We start from the raw sequence: 17,141 nt of genomic DNA on the forward strand, positions 1-17,141 counted from the left end.
GGATAACCATGTGATTGGGTCAGCCAGCAGGCCGGATGAGTCACTCACTGGCCATGCCCATATAAGGCAACTGGCAGTTGGAACAGAGTTCCTTTCGGGTGGGGAGGGGTAGTAGAACTTCTAACTCCTTAGCATCGACATGTGTTAATATAATACTCTATAAGGAATACTGATGATCTGATGGTCATTTCGAAAAATCCTTTCTTAGCAAGCACCTAGATGCCAGGAGAAACATATGTGCCAAATTTTAAATTTGTAGGCTTTACGGTTCTGGAGATTTTGTGATGATTCATGAGTGGTATTTGGCGTCTCTGTGTGTGTGTGCGTGCGTGCGTGCGTGCACGTGCGCACACACACACGTTTTATTATATATATTATAATATATATTGTTAGATATTGTATGTTATATAATGTAACATATGCATGTTCCTTCACCCCAACCGCAACCTCTCAAACGCCACAAAGACAACATGGCTTTGAAGCCCCACCAGTCTTAAAAGCATCCATAATCATGTTTATACTTATATCTGTTATCTTATACATCTTTGACAAAATAAAATATAATAAATAAATCCAAGGTTGGCCATTTGGGGCCTCACAAAGCCTTCTTTCCTGAGAGGGACCCGGAAGTAACCCATCCGCAGGGCGAGGAGCGCTCTACACAAAACTCTAGATTTCTAAATCTACGGCGCGGCCCCGCCCAAACGGCCGTAGAGTTCGCTCCGCCCGCAACACTTCAGGCCGAGGGGCGGCTTTGCGACAAGCCGTAAGTGAAGGAGCTTGCGTCGCCGGCGGAGCGACGCTGGAAGGAGGAGGAAGGAGGAGAAGCGGCGACGGGGGCTTTGCCCGTAAGGAGGGGGGGGCGAGAGGAGGGGGCGGTTTTGGGGACGAGGGGCGGGGCCGGGCCTGAGGGGGAGGGGGCGGCGGTTGGCGCGGGTCCCCCCAAGGCCTGGACTGCCTCGAAGGGTTGTGGTTGTGAGGTGGGCTTGAAAGCGCCTCAGGCCGTGGGCGGAAAGGGGACTCCCCCGGGCATCCTTTCTCCACCGGGCAGTGGTCCTGTCTCTCCTCTTGGGGGGCTTTAGGGAGCTTGGGGGGGGGGGAGAAAGAGACTCTGCTCGGCTTGAAAAAAAGGAAGGGGGAGCACTGTGGCAATTGAGGGGGGGGATGAAACGTGTGGGAGAAAGGGAGCCTGGTCCCCTAGGGCTGGGAGGAGTGGGGGGGGAGATTGGGGAGGGGGCTTCCTAGGGGAAAGGGTTAGGATCACCTTATGGTCTCCTTGGCCGCCTTTCTTAGGTGAAAAACTCTAATTTCCCCCCTTTTCCTTCCCCTCTCCCTTTTCCTCCCCCCCTTTCCTCCCTCCCTCCTTTCCTCCCCCTTTCCCTCCCCTGCCCCTTTCTTCTCCCCCTTCCCTCCCTCCTTTCCTTCCCCCCTTCCCCTTCCCCCTCTCCCTTTTCCTCCCTCCTTTCCTTCCCCCCTTTTCCTTCCCCTCCCCCTTTCCTCCCCCCTTTCCTCCCCCCTTTTCCTTCCCCTCCCCCTTTTCCTTCCCCTCCCCCTTTCCTTCCTCCCTTTCCCTTTTCCTCTTTCTTTTCCTCCCCCCCTTTCCTCCCTCCCTCCTTTCCTCCCCCTTTCCCTCCCCTGCCCCTTTCTTCTCCCCCTTCCCTCCCTCCTTTCCTTCCCCCCTTCCCCTTCCCCCTCTCCCTTTTCCTCCCTCCTTTCCTTCCCCCCTTTTCCTTCCCCTCCCCCTTTCCTCCCCCCTTTCCTCCCCCCTTTTCCTTCCCCTCCCCCTTTTCCTTCCCCTCCCCCTTTCCTTCCTCCCTTTCCCTTTTCCTCTTTCTTTTCCTTCCCCCCTTTCCCCTCCCCCTTTCCTTTTCCCCTTCGCTTGATCCAATGGACTTCAGACTCTGAGCTGCTGTATAAAAGGGCTGCTGCCTAGGAAGAATCCCCGGGCTTTGCCTTTTTGGAGGGGGGGGTATTGGCCCTCTAGCATAAGCCGGGCTTCTCCAAAATGATCTATATTCACACACACACACACACACACACACACAGGAGTCTCTGGGAGGATGGATCAATGCTATCCTTATCTTTATCATTTGAGGTAGGCTTCGTGGATAGAATTCGTTTTCAAATCATAAATGGGTGGGGGGGGTTGGTGTCCAATGTGAAATGAAGGGGTGAAAAATGAGCCAAAGAGTTTGAGCGCACACACAGACACACACGGCATAAACTAGGGGGGTGGGACTATACCTTGCATGACTGTGACACATAGGAAAGCATTTTTTCCCCTGGTTTTACTTGCAGCGCAGGAAAGTCGTATTTGAAAAAAGCGGGGGAAAGGCAGTTGGTTGGTTTTTTTTGTTGGTTTTTTTGCAAATTTCTGGACTGTAGGTTTCTGGACTTTATAGCTGGGATTTCCTCTTTTACTGCTTGCTATATTTGACTGGAGAGAGCGTCTCAAAAGGAAAGAGGACATCTAAAGAAAAGACACATTTTAAAGTGCTTTGTGGATAGCTGTCTTTTTTTTTTTTTTTTTTGAAAATACGTTTATTTCCATTTCATTCCATACAATCACATGTATACTGTGCATAACCGGGGCATATAACATTGAATAATAAACACAGCCCTCGCTTTTATAGAGAATACCCCCCAAAATACAAACCCAATATACCACCTTGACCCACCATACACCCTCTTTCACCCCCCTCCAACTTTCATTCTTCCTTCCAACATACCCCTCTACTTCCTACTTCCCCTCCCCCTCTATCACTCCTCTCTCCCAATACATTCCCTCCCTTCCTTCTCCTCCTACCTCCAATCCTCTCTCCCACCCTGTGGATAGCTGTCTTGATTTGATTTGATTTGGAGTCCAAAAATGGAAAGGAGATAGCAATAACTTATGAGGGGGGGAAAAAACACTGCCATCAAAATGAGGAGCCATCAATCAGAGGAAAGACTCTGCTCTTGTGTCTCCAATTGTGAAAATGATTTTAAATAAGAGCCTCTTCTGAAGCTATTAAAAACAATCCATATGTATCAATCCATATCAGGAGAAAAGAAACCATAGATAGATACTCCAGTTTCTATCTGGATGGGAGACAAGTAGCAATAGCCATAGCACTTAGACTTATATGCCACTTCACAATGCTTCACAACTCTCTAAGCGGTTTATAGAGTCAGCCTATGGCCCCCAACAATCTGGGTCCCCATTTTGCTGACCTTGGAAGGATGGAAGGCTGAGTCAACCTTGAGCCGGTCAGGATTGAACCCCTGGCAGTGGGCAGAAGAGTTAGCCTTCGCTATTGCGTCACCATGGATGATTAGGCTGTGATTGGCTGGTGTAAGGCCACCTGTCTTATCTGCACAATAGAGGAATACACTTGATATATGGCTTTCTTGAGCTCTCTCTGCATGAATTTCAACACCCTTTCTATGATTTGATGAGAGGCAGTTTGGGTCTAGGGGTTAAGACCACCGGGGTTGAAAGCTGGAGACTGGAGTTCAAGTCCCGCTTTAGCTGTGAAAGCCAGCTGGGTAACTGAAGGCCAGTCACTCACAGACCAACCCATCTCACAGGGTGGCGGTTGTGGGGAAAATAGGAGAAGGAAGGTACGTTGAATATGTTCACCACCTGAAGTTATTTGTAAAAATAGTAAAGGCAGGATGCATGTAAGTAAATAAAAAAATAAATTTGGGGGCGGGGAGGCCATTTGAACTGGGGTGCTTAGCTTCTGTCAAGAGGGATCAGTTTTGTACTGATTACACCAGTTCTCTTTCCATTGGTAAATTCATGGGAATTCTTAAGCTAAAAGATTCAATTGCAATATTTTAACTCTTCCTAGTGCTGAGATGAGCCAAAGGTGAAACAAGATCTTTGAGACAGAGAAAATTGACAATAGATCATGTACCTCTTACTGACATAGACTCTTAGAAATGGTATATGCCTTGAAAAGAGGGTCACGGTGGCTCAGTGGCTAAGACGCTGAGCCTGTCAATCAGAAAGGCAGTTCGGCGGTTCGGCGGTTCGAATCCCTAGTGCTGCTTAACGGAGTGAGCTCCTGTTACTTGTCCCAGCTTCTGCCAACCTAGCAGTTCAAAAGTACGTAAAAATGCAAGTAGAAAAATAGGAAACACATTTGGTGGGAAGGTAACAGCGTTCTGTGCGCCTTCGGCATTTAGTCATGCCGGCCACATGCCCACGGAGACGTCTTTGGACAGCCCTGGCTCTTCGGCTTTGAAACGGAGATGAGCACTGCCCCCTAGAGCCAGGAACGACTAGCACATATGTACGAGGGGAACCTTTACCTTTACTTTATGCCTTGGAAGCTACTGAATCTGTTTAAAATAGGCACAGTCCCTAAGCCATTGCTTTTACTGCTGAATAATTCTTACCATAAAAAAGGTTGCCCTAACACTCAGTTGGAGTCTGCCTTTCTCTGACTTCAGATTTACTGGTCCACGCTGTGCCTTCTGGGATGATGGAAACAAGACCCCTTCTTTTCATACGTTTGGAAACGGCTGTCTTATACTATCCACTCAACCGTGTCTCCTTGTCTTCTCAAGACTAAATGTTCCCAGTCTTTTTTTCAGCCTCTCCTCATTGGCGTTTTTTAATTGTATTTTAATGGAGTTCTTGAGTTTCAGGGAGAGCCAGATCAAGAGTACGTTTCATGTTTCAAAGAGCCATCTTGGAGTACATTCAAGATCACAGTACAAAAAGCAGGATGTTGAAGATCACTCGTACCTCATAACAATAGAGCCATGTTATTATACGTATTAAGTACTCATCCTTTTTAAGTAGAGGGAATAATGCCTTCAGTATGCATGCCAAATGTTATAGGACCATTTAATTGATTATAATCATTGCCCAGTATGTAGAACCAGAAAGCTGGTCAGCCAGGGACCTGTTCCAATGCAATCAGCACCCGGGATATAAAACCAGAGTTGACCCAATATGACTGAGACACACTTTGATCGCTTATCTCTTCTTTCGCATCCAGACTGGCCAGTTTGAGCTGCGAGATGAGGCCACAGCAGCCGCCTGTTGCCAGCAAAGTCTTCATCCAAAGGGACTACAGCAGTGGCACGAAGTGCCAGTTCCAGACCAAATTCCCTCCAGAGTTGGAAAACCGGGTGAGTAATCCCTAATGGTAGTTGTGAATGGTATGTGGTGGCTCAGTAGCTAAGACGCTGAGCTTGTCAATCAGAAAGGTCGGCGATTCGAATCCCTAGCGCTGCGTAATGGAGTGAGCTCCTGTTACTTGTCCCAGCTTCTGCCAACCTAGCAGAAGCACATAAAAATGCAAGTAGAAAAATAGGAACCACCTTTGGTGGGAAGGTAACAGTGTTCCGTGCGCCTTCGGTGTTTAGTCATGCTGGCCACAGGACCATGGAGACGTCTTTGGACAGCGCTGGCTCTTTGGCTTTGAAACAGATGAGCACATATGTGTGTGAGGGGAACCTTTACTAATCCCTAAGCTTTAAAGTTAACTAAAGTGTGCTTGACAAGCCAAAGCTGACTGGATCCATATAACACACTGTGTCTGGGGGGCCAAACTGCCCACTTTTCATAGTGGCTTGCTTGGTTCAGCACCTTAGCTGAATCTGTATTTAGGCATTTTAATTAAAAAGCGAGGAGCTAGCATGGTACGAAGCAAAGGATTTCTTGGGAGCAGGGAGTGCAAGGGATGGACGGTGAGTGGGGAGGCATTCTATCAATCGTGTCTTTTGTATCAGCCACTTTGCAAGAGTTCACACAGCAGGCGCTCCAGCTTCTTTGTGGCTCCACTAGACACTCCCCTCCCATGTTTGTGGAAACTTCCATGCAGTCCCTTGTGCTTTGACTTCAGCGACTAGGAAACAATATAAATCATAAGGATACAAGCAACAAAGTTACAGTCATACAGTCATAAGTGGAAGGAGATGGGTAATAGGAAGGATGAGAAGATTAATAGTAATAGTAATACAGTCTCAGTAAATAGTTTGACAGTGTTGTAGGAATTGGTTGTTTAGCAGAGTGATGGTGTTCGGGAAAAAGCTGTCCTTGTGTCTAGTTGTTCGGGTTTGCAGTGCCCTACATAGCGTCGTTTCGAGGGTAGGAGTTGAAACAATTTATGTCCAGGATGTGAAGGGTCTGTAGTTATTTTCACAGTCTTCTTTTTGACTCAGTTGAAGGCAGGTTGGTAGCAATTGTTTTTTCTGCAGTTCTAATTATCCTCTGAAGTCTGTGTCTGTCTTGTTGGGTTGCAGAACCAAACCAGACAGTTATGGAGGTGCAGATGACAGACTCAATCAGTCCTCTGTAGAAATGAATTAGCAACTCCTTGGGCAGTTTGAGCTTCCTGAGTTGGCACAGAAATAGAATATAAATTGAGAGCAAATCCCACTCCTTACTAGCACCGATAATGTTACCTAGTTTGGATAATGAAACTTCTGCAAGGAAACCACCAAGCTCAGAGCACCAACCTCCATCATTGTTGCCTTGGGCTGGGTGGAACAGAGGAAGGATTAGAAGTGATTTCTGTGTTGCTGTCCCTTTTATAAACAAAGGCTAATGACAGAGCAGTAATTATTACCTGTTCTATACAATTTTACTTGGCGTGAAAACATTTTCCGGCTTTTTGAAAACTATGAAAGTACTTTTTTGAGAGGAAAGGATAGGTTCTCCCTTAAGTTAAAATTGTGTTTCATGTAAGTTAATGTTGCACTGCATAGAATCAAAAGGAATCTGGTAGCAACTTTTCTGACTGGCAAGTTGATTAAAAGGCTGCAATTTAGAATTTGCTGGTTGGAAAACATCCTACCTATCTCCTGGTTACGATAGGGATAGGATAGGATAGGACAGGACAGGACAGAATTCTTTATTGGCCAAGTGGGATTGGACACACAAGGAATTTGTCTTTGGTGCAGATGCTCTCAGTGTACATAAAAAGACAAGGTACATTCGCCAAGAATCATAAGGTACAACACTTAATGATAGTCATAGGGTAGAAATAAGCAATCAAATCATATTAGAAAACAATATAAATCCTAAGAATACAAGCAACAAAGTTAAAGTTCTGCAGTCATAAATGGGAGGAGATGGGTGATAGGAACAATGAGAAGACAAATAATAATGCAGCCTTAGTGAATAGTTTGACACCAATAGTTGGTGTGGAGGGAATTATTTGTTTAGCAGAGTCATTTTGGGCTACTGTAGACTAATGTGGCTTTCCTCCTATGCAGTCTTTGTTGAAGTGTTCTGGATTTTACACTGCAGCGGTTGTCTTTAGCTGTTTTATTATTCTGTCTTTGGGTTTTTTAAATTCAACACTCAAGGATTGTAAATTATTTTCATAATTAAGCTGAAATCCATAGTGGCAGAGGTGCAGGAAAAGCCATCTTTTTCAAAGATTTAGATTTAGATTTTAGATTTTATTAATATTTGTAGGCCGCCCTTTTCCCTGAGGGGACTCAGGGCGGCTCACATAAAATCAGGGAAGGGAATACAAACAGTAACATAGACACATATAATAAAAGTAATAAGCAACATACATTCATCATTCGGGAGGGGCGGCTATCCTTGTCCCCAGGCCTGACGGGCTAGCCAGTTCTTCAAGGCTGTGCGGAAGGCCTGGGCGGTGGTGAGGGTACGAATCTCCATGGGGAGTTCGTTCCAAAGGGTCGGGGCTACTACTGAGAAGGCCCTCCTCCTTGTGGTTGCCAGCCGGCACTGGCTGGCCGATGGAATACGGAGGAGGCCCAATCTATGTGATCTAATTGGTCGCAGGGAGGTAATTGGCAGGAGGCGGTCTCTCAAGTATCCAGATCCACTACCATGCAGGGCTTTATGGGTGACTAATAGCACCTTGAAGCGCATCCGGAGATCGACAGGTAGCCAGCGCAGCTCGCGGAGGATAGGTGTTATGTGGGTGAACCGCGGTGCACCCACAATCACTCGCGCGGCCGCGTTCTGTACCAACTGAAGTCGCCGGATGCTCTTCAAGGGCAGCCCCATGTAGAGCACATTGCAGTATTCCAGCCTAGAGGTCACAAGGGCCCGAGTGACTGTTGTGAGTGCCTCCCGATTCAGGTAGGGTCGCAACTGGCGCACCAGGCGAACCTGGGCGAATGCCCCCCTGGTCACAGCCGTCAAGTGGTGGTCAAACGATAGCTGTGGATCCAGGAGTACTCCCAAGTTGCGAACCCTCTCTGAGGGGTATAGAATTTGACCCCCCAGCCTGAGTGATGGAATATTGATCGAATCTTTGGGAGGGAAGCACAACAACCACTCGGTCTTTTCTGGGTTGAGCACAAGCTTGTTAACCCTCATCCAGTCCATAACGGCCTCAAGGCCTCGGTTCATCACGTCTGCCGCTTCATTGAGTTGGCACGGGGCAGACAGATACAACTGGGTATCGTCCGCATATTGGTGGTATCTGATCCCGTGCCTGCGGATGATCTCTCCCAGCGGTTTCATGTAGATGTTAAATAGTAGGGGGGATAAGACCGAGCCCTGAGGCACCCCATATGTTAGGGGCCTAGGGGACGATCTCTGCCCCCCCACTAACACCAACTGCGACCTGTCCGAGAGGTAGGAGGAGAACCACCGCAACACGGTGCCTCCCACTCCCACCTCCCGCAGTCGTCGCAGAAGGATACCATGGTCGATGGTATCGAAAGCCGCTGAGAGGTCAAGGAGGACCAGGATGGAGGAATGCCCTCCATCTCTGGCTCTCCAGAGATCATCGGTCAATGCGACCAAAGCGGTTTCTGTGCTGTAACCGGGTCTGAAGCCTGACTGGAAGGGGTCGAGATAGTTTGCTTCCTCCAAGGACCGTTGGAGCTGAAAGGCCACCACCTTCTCAACAACCTTCCCAAGGAAGGGAAGGTTGGAGACTGGGCGATAGTTATTAAGAACAGCTGGATCCAAAGATGGCTTCTTTAGGAGGGGTCTCACCACCGCCGCTTTCAGTGCGGCGGGGAAGTTCCCCTCCCAAAGAGAGGCGGTTACAACCGCCTGGATCCAGCCTCGTGTCACCTCACTGCTGTTAGTAGCCAGCCATGAGGGACACGGGTCCAGTACGCAGGTGGAGGCACTTACAGCCCTCATGGCCTTGTCCACATCCCCGGGGGTAACATCCTGAAACTCAACCCAGAGATGTTCCACCTGATCCTCTTGTGTCTCGGCTGGAACTGCGGGGATGGAGTCCAAGTCCGACCGAAACCGAGCAATTTTGTCCGCTAAGAATTGGGCATAATCCTCAGCTCTGCCCTGCAAGGGTTCCCCCGCTTCCCTTTTATTCAATAGGGAGCGGGTTATCTTAAACAGGGCGGCTGGGCGGGACTCAGCGGACGCAACCAAGGTGGCTATGTGAGATCTTTTCGCTGCCCTAAGTGCCCTGGTGTATTCCTTGGTGCAGGTGGTTACCATTGCTCGGTTCGATTCGGACTTATCGGACCTCCATTGGTGCTCTAGGCATCTCCTCCGGCGCTTCATCTCCCGGAGTTCCTCGGTGAACCAAGGGGGTCTCCGGGATCCGCCGCCTCGGAGGGGCCGTAGTGGCGCAATCCGGTCGAGGGCCTCTGATGCTGCCGGATGCCAAGCAGCAACCAGAGTCTCTACCGGACTGTGGGCGAAAGTATCAGGAATGACCCCAAGCTCCGTCTGGAACCTTAGCGGTTCCATAAGTCGCCTGGGGCGGAACCACCTGGTCAGTTCCACCTCCCTACAGTGGGGGTTTGGCCTCCGGAAGTCGAGCCTCAGTAGGCAGTGGTCTGACCACGACAGGGGTATGATGTCGTTACCCCTCAGACCAAGGTCACAAATCCACTGCTCCGAGAGGAATACGAGGTCGAGCATGTGACCCGCCGAATGGGTTGGGCCCCGAATTACTTGGGTCAAGCCCATGGCTGTCATGGAAGCCATGAACTCCTGCGCCCCATCAGAGTTTTCACCGAGCGAAGGCAAATTAAAGTCCCCCAGGACCATCAACCTAGGGAACTCAATTGCCAGCTCGGCTACCGACTCGAGGAGCGAGGGGAGGGCTGCTGCAACGCTGTTGGGAGGCAGGTACGTTAACAGCAGACCCACTTGACCCTTGAGGTCCAACTTTATCAGCAGAGACTCACACCCAACAAGCTCCGGAGCAGGGACCCTACGAGGAACTAACGACTCCCGGATAACAACGGCCACACCCCCACCCCTTCTCTGGGCTCTCGGCTGGTGCAGCACCTGAAATCCTTCTGGGCACAGTTCTACAAGGGGGACTCCTCCCTCTGGGCCCAGGGAAGGGGTGGGGCGTATGGGAGATCCACTCCTCGAACAACAAATGAGAGATCCGGGTTTAACTGAAAACTTATTATCGTACAGATTTTGAAAGAGCTGTTCTAGAAACCACCCAAACATTTAACAAGCATTTCAGAGCACTTCTTTTACTTCTTCTCATCGACGGGGAAATATTTCAGTCTTACCGACTGACTTCTTTGGTTTCTCATACCTTTGATTTGTACAGAATGGTACAGATTTGGTTCGATTTAAGTTTATAGGACAGACATAAGCTTTGAATATGAAATCTCATAGCTGTAACCCTTTGATGGTGCCTACTTCCTATTAAGAAGTTTGCAAAACAGGTTTGTCCGGCTGACTGCTAAGCACAAGCAATTAAAGAACCACACAAGTTCTGTGGGAATCCCTTTATTACTGTGGCAGTAACTAAAGCAACAGCTGGGCTTCCTGTCCCAGCATCTCTCCATTGGGCTTCAGTTCTTGGGGTTGCATTATTCAGGTTTGAATCTGCCACTAATCAAAAGAGCAAAAGTCGACAAGGACCAAGTTACATCAGCTCTGTATGGAAGGGTATTTGGCAGTGAAACATTTGGTTTTAGCAGGGGTCCCCAAACTTGGCAACTTTAAGACTTGTGGACTTCAACGCTATGCTGGCTGGAGAATTCTGGGTGTTGAAGTCCACAAGTCTTAAAGTTGCCAGGTTTGAAGGTCTCTGGGTTATAGGAATAGAATGGGATAGGGATAGACCTTGCATGTCTTCTAGTCCAGCCCCCTGCTCAAGCAGGAGATCCTATACCATTTCAGACAAGTGACTATTCAGTCTCTTCTTTAAAACATCCAGTGATGGAGCACCTACAACCTCTGGTGGCAAGCTGTTCCACTGGTTAATTGTCCTCACTGTTAGGAAGTTTATCCTTAATTCCAGGTTGCTTCTTTCTTTTATTAGTTTCCAACCATAGTTTCTTGTCCTACCTTCCGGTGCTTTGGAGAATAATGATTAGCAAGGCCATTAGTGTATATGGTTCCCTCTTTAAAAGCATTGGGATTAAAGCAGAGCAAAACAGACTTCTGAGAGCCCCTTCCCCTTGGGGAGTCTTGTGAACTCTCAGGGAGCAGGATGGCAAGAAGGAAGAAGAGCATGTCAGGGTGAGACTGATTGGCATGGCTGACTGGGGAATTCTGATAGTTGAAGTCCAAGATCTTTAAAGTTGCCAGGGTTGGATGCCCCTGATTTAGACAGATGCTAAAGGACAGGTGTGTGTGTGTGTGTATGAGTGTGTGCGCGCGCACCTTTTAGTATGTCTTGACCCTTAGTGACTGCCTGGACAAGTCCCTGCAGTTTTTTTGCCAAGTTTTTCAGAAATGCTTTGCAATTGCATTCTTTCCAGGGTCGAGAGAAAGGGACTGGCCCAAAGTCTTAGATACAGATGAACAGAGTTGGAAGGGACCTTGTAGGTCATCTAGTCCAACCCCCTGCCCAAGCAGGAGACATTACACTATTTCTGACAGATGGCAGTCTAGTCTCTTCTTGAAATCTTCCAGTGATGAAGCTCCCACAACTTCTGAAGGCAATTTCTATTCCATTGGTTGATTGTTCTCACTGTCAAAAAAATTCTCCTTATTTCCAGGTCATTTACAGGTGAAACTCGAAAAATTAGAATATCGTGCAAAAGTTCATTTATTTCAGTAATGCAACTTAAAAGGTGAAACTAATATATGAGATAGACTCATTACATGCAAAGCAAGATAGTTCAAGCCGTGATTTGTCATAATTGTGATGATTATGGCTTACAGCTCATGAAAACCCCAAATCCACAATCTCAGAAAATTAAAATATTACATGCAATCAATAAAACAAGGATTGTACATAGAACAATATCGGACCTCTGAAAAGTATAAGCATGCATATGTACTCAGTACTTGGTTTGGGCCCCTTTTGCAGCAATTACTGTCTCAATGCAGTGTGGCATGGAAGCTATCAGCCTTTGGCAATGCTGAGGTGTTATAGAAGACCAGAATGCTTCAATAGCAGTCTTCAGCTCTTCTGCATTGTTCGGACTCACGTCTTATCTTTCTCTTGGCAATGCCCCATAGATTCTCTATGGGGTTCAGGTCAGGCAAGTTTGCTGGCCAATCAAGCACAGTAATCCCACGGTCATTGAACCAGGTTTTGGTGCTTTTGGTAGTGTGGGCAGGTGCCAAGTCCTGCTGGAAAATGAAGTCAGCATCCCCATAAAGCTCGTCTGTGGAAGGAAACATGAAGTGCTCCAAAATCTCCTGGTAGACGGCTGCGTTGACCCTAGACTTAATGAAGCACAGTGGACCAACACCAGCGGATGACATGGCTCCCCATATCAACATAAGACTGTGGAAACTTCACACTAGACTTCAAGCATCTTGCAGTGTGTGCCTCTCCATTCTTTTTTTTTTATATATATATAAATTATTTTTATTTTTTGTTACATAGACAACAATGGGAAAGGGAGAGGATGGAGAGAAAAAAAGGGGGGGAGGGGAAACCCATCTTCACATACAATATGTCGTTTAATCACAGGTGCATCCCTACTAAGTTTATACATCCCGTATCTCTGAATCTGAATGGAATGCCTCTCCATTCTTACTCCATACTCTGGGTCCTTGGTTTCAAAATGAGATGCAAAAGTTGCTCTCATCAGAAAAGAGGACTTTGGCCCACTGAGCAATAGACCAGGTCTGTTTTTCTTTAGCCCAGGTAAGACCCTTCTGACGTTTGTTGTTCAGGAGCGGCTTGACAAGAGGAATACAACATTTGAAGCCCATCTCCAGGATCCGTCTATGTGTGGCGGTTCCTTATCCACTGACTCCAGCCTCAGTCTTGTGAAAGTCCCCAACATTTTGAATGGCCTTTTCCTGACAATCCTCTCCAGGCTGCAGTCATCCCTGCTGCTTGTGCACCTTTTTCTTCCACACTTTTTCCTTCCACATAACTTTCTGCTAATGTGCTTTGATACAGCACTTTGGGAACATCCAACTTCTTTTGCAATTACCTTTTGAGGGTTTCCCTCCTTATGGAGGGTGTCAATGATGGTTTTCTGCACAACTGTCAGGTCAGCAGTCTTTCCCACGATTGTGATTCCTACTGAACCAGACTGGGAGACCATTTAAAGGCTCAGGAACCCTTTGCAGGTGTTATGGCTTAATTAGCTGATTAGAGTGGGACACTTTGAGCCTAGAATATTGCACTTTTTCACAATATTCTAATTTTCTGAGATTGTGGATTTGGGGTTTTCATGAACTGTAAGCCATAATCATCACAATTATGACAAATCACGGCTTGAATTATCTTGCTTTGCATGTAATGAGTCTATCTCATATATTAGCTTCACCTTTTAAGTTGCATTACTGAAATAAATGAACTTTTGCACAATATTCTAATTTTTCGAGTTTCACATGTATAACATTCATAAGCTACTTTACTCTAAAGGCTTTAGGCAGCATGCAAGTTATGTCAAAGTATGATAGAAAACAACAATAGTATAAAAAACAATAGAATTATAAATAAAATCCTGGATTTCAAAGTCAGGACTATTTTTTGCATTATTGCAACTGGTTTTATATCAATGATGTTTTTGACAATGCTGGAAAAAGAGCATTTAGTTTAACATTTACTGGAGACTCTGGAAAATTTCTACATATTGCTGCTACAGATGTCTTACTTTGATTATAAAGTGCCATTTGTTTGCAAGGATTTGGTAGTATATAAGCCCAATCGATTGAATATGTTTGCTGGAGTGTTACTTCAACGTGGCTAATGTGTGCCTGAGACCAACTGATCTTTTTAACAATAGATCTCTTCCAATGAATTCTTCAAGAGCAGGATAATAACCATGGAAACAGGATGGCAGAATCGATAGCTGTTTTCTGTGTTTAGGTCAACACATTGAATAATAAACAAAATAGGTTGGATTGACGCTGCTCAGAAAGCCACAAAAGAAACCTAATCAAATGTAGCATGTATGGATGTGGAGCTGCTAAGATCCCATTTAACTAATCTAGTTAAGGACCTCAAGATTTGAGTACTTGCATTTTGAGGGCAGCATTTCCAGCTTCTAAGATTCCTGGAGGAAAATCAAAATTTGCGATATTATAAGTAACTAGGAATCTGACGGCCAGATTGTCTATGTATTTGCTAAGAAGTAAACTTCACTGCATAGACCAACTCTCCTAGTAAATAATAAAGACAGAATGAAAAATTCTAACTAGTAAAGAAATAAAATAAATAATGCAGTAGATCTAGGATTGTAGCCTGAGATTTCTGCCTCAAAGCACTTTAGCTTCCAAGTGAAAGAAAAGGAGAAAAAATGTATTAAATCTAGTCATGGTAGTACCATCCTTAATGGTTTGAGAATAATAAACAAGTCATTTATATGTCCTGGAATTACTATTGTTCTTGCTATGTGTGTCTCTGCTGTTTAGCATTTTCTGGCATTTTTGTTCTCAAATATTCTAATTTACTGGCTACTCATGCTGGGTGGAGATCAGTTGAAAGCAAAAGCAAATATGATTTCTCCTTGTGATCTTTCGGTCAGCAGCTCCACCAAGGAAAAAAAACATACTGTTTTCATTGTAGCAGCTGATGGCTTTCTTTTGTGAATTGAGTTGTGCCAGGAACAGCTTTGAGAAATATCTTGAAATGCTTCTCTGAAGGAAATTGCATTCTTTCTGTGACTATTTTAAAACTTGTAATTGTTTCCTTAGCCTCTGTTCAAGCCCACAAGGCTCCTGACATATAACTCTTCATCCAAGAAGCCAAGTTCTGTTTCCTGGGGATCTGAGCCATTGACATTCCATATGGCTTTCATCTAAATATGCTGAAGGTTGTTTCCATTTTGTACCTGCCTGAATGTCCATTTCTAAATGATATCCTTTCTTCAGATTGACAGGCAGCAGTTTGAAGAAACCGTACGGACCCTGAATAACCTCTATGCTGAAGCCGAGAAACTTGGGAGCCAGTCCTATCTGGAAGGCTGTTTGGCTTGCTTGACTGCCTACACTATATTTCTGTGCATGGAGACACATTATGAGAAGGTGAGCTGATTTCCTTTCCCCTAAAAGGAAAGAAAAAGGGTAATATATACACACTTGGAGGTTTGATGGCAGGAAAATAAATTCCACAGAAGGAACAGCATCTAATCCCTTGCAATAAAATACTGGAAAGGCATCATGTTAAACCTCTGTTATTAAAGTGCCCTCCCCCCCAGCAGGATATGATTTACTGCTTCCATTCTTTATTTAAGAATGTCCATTTCCCATTCTGACTTTCTGACAGTAGTTATAGGGGATGTATTTAGCATGTGCTAAAAAAGCCCTCCCCAAAAAATAAGCCCTCTCCCAAACTATCAACACAGCAGCAGCCATGAGGTGACCACGCTTGCCGCCTCCTGCACCTCAAAAATAATAAGACCTCCTCAAAAATAAGGCCAAGTGCTTATTTTGGGGGTCAAAAGAAAATAAGACCCTGTCTTATTTTCTGGGAAACACAGTAAGTATTAGGACTCACTCTCCTGCATCTGCTCCCCTGTGGTAGAGCTGTATCACATGATAGAATATTTTAGTACAAATCGAAGTGTCTACCTATGGAAAAAATTAACTATTATCATTTTACTCACCTCGGAAGGACGGAAGGCTGAGTCAACCTTGAGCCTGGTAAGATTCAGTCTGCCAAACTGATGGCAACCAGCAGTCAGCAGAAATAGCCTGCAGTACTGCAATTTAACCACTGTGCTACCACATCTTAATTCTTGTGTTTATTTGCCACAACATTTTAAAAAAGAGACTTCTTGTAGTTTACACTACAAGAACATTAAAAACCTTATAAAGCAGTGAAATTATGAAAGCTAATAAAAACACAAACAACTATCAAAGCGATAGGCAAATAGTATATGTAAACGGGGTGCTGCCAGGAGATAATCACAGTGAAATCTGGTTCCTGCATCTTGCCAAACAGACAGTGTATTGTGTGAACCTAATCATTCTAGTTTATAAACCATGATTTATGGCTTCGTTCAGTGTTTTCAGTCAATTTTGAGTGACTCAAAAGAACGTTAATATAGCAGAAGGGAGCACCCCCAGATTCTGAAGGGAAGCCATTCCACTGATTTTAATTGTTCTCACTGCCAGGAAATTTCTCCTTAGTTCTAGGTTGCTTCTCTCTTTGAGTTGTACTTTAATAAATCTGGGAAAGGCTCTTCCAACTTCTTTTTCACACAGTCTTTGTTTCTTAAAAGTGTTGTCTTGCCTTCCTTTAAAGAACTAATAGAATACCTAGGGAACCTTCCCTTTATGCTTCTAGCAGCCTTTTAGAATAGAATATATTTTTTATTGGCCAAGTGTGATTGGACACACAAGGAATTTGTCTTTGGTGCAGATGCTCTCAGTGTACATAAAAGAAAAGATACATTTCTCAAGAATTATAAGGTACAACACTTAATGATAGTCATAGGGTAGAAATAAGCAATCAAATCATATTAGAAAACAATATAAATCCTAAGAATACAAGCAACAAAGTTAAAGTTCTGCAGTAAGTGGGAGGAGATGGGTGATAGGAACGATGACAAGACTAATAGTAATAGTAATGCAATCTTAGTGAATTGTTTGACAGTGGTGAGGGAATTATTTGTTTAACAGAGTGATGGCATTCGGGGGGAAGCCATCCTTGTGTCTAGTTGTTCTCGTGTGCAGAGCCCTATAGTGTCGTTTTGAGGGTAGGAGTTGAAACAATTTAAAACAGTGTAAAACAGGAGAGAAACAAATCTGGTTTAAAATCAACCAATGAAATCCATGGTTGGGTGGGACTTGAACCTGTCTCTCCCCAGTTTCTGTTTAGGTATCTGATCACCTC

At 45.4% G+C, this 17,141-nt stretch overlaps 1 protein-coding gene across 3 annotated transcripts in view; it reads left to right on the forward strand.

The window, feature by feature from the left end:
- Positions 1-748: 748 nt before the first annotated feature.
- The window catches only part of GOLGA7 (golgin A7), a 32,136-nt gene continuing 15,743 nt past the window's right edge, over positions 749-17,141 (forward strand). For 2 of the 3 annotated variants that reach the window (XM_032229474.1, XM_032229475.1), the window contains exons 1-3: positions 2,077-2,095; positions 4,995-5,127; positions 15,176-15,328. In XM_032229474.1, the coding sequence (XP_032085365.1) occupies positions 5,017-5,127; positions 15,176-15,328 (264 nt within the window). In that variant the 5' untranslated portion in view covers positions 2,077-2,095; positions 4,995-5,016. Of the gene's footprint in view, positions 849-2,076; positions 2,096-4,994; positions 5,128-15,175; positions 15,329-17,141 lie in introns of those variants that run through there. The other variant, XM_032229476.1, reaches the window with a different exon arrangement.

This window comes from Thamnophis elegans, chromosome 13 (assembly GCF_009769535.1).
Source record: "Thamnophis elegans isolate rThaEle1 chromosome 13, rThaEle1.pri, whole genome shotgun sequence".
NCBI classification, from domain to species: domain Eukaryota; kingdom Metazoa; phylum Chordata; class Lepidosauria; order Squamata; family Colubridae; genus Thamnophis; species Thamnophis elegans.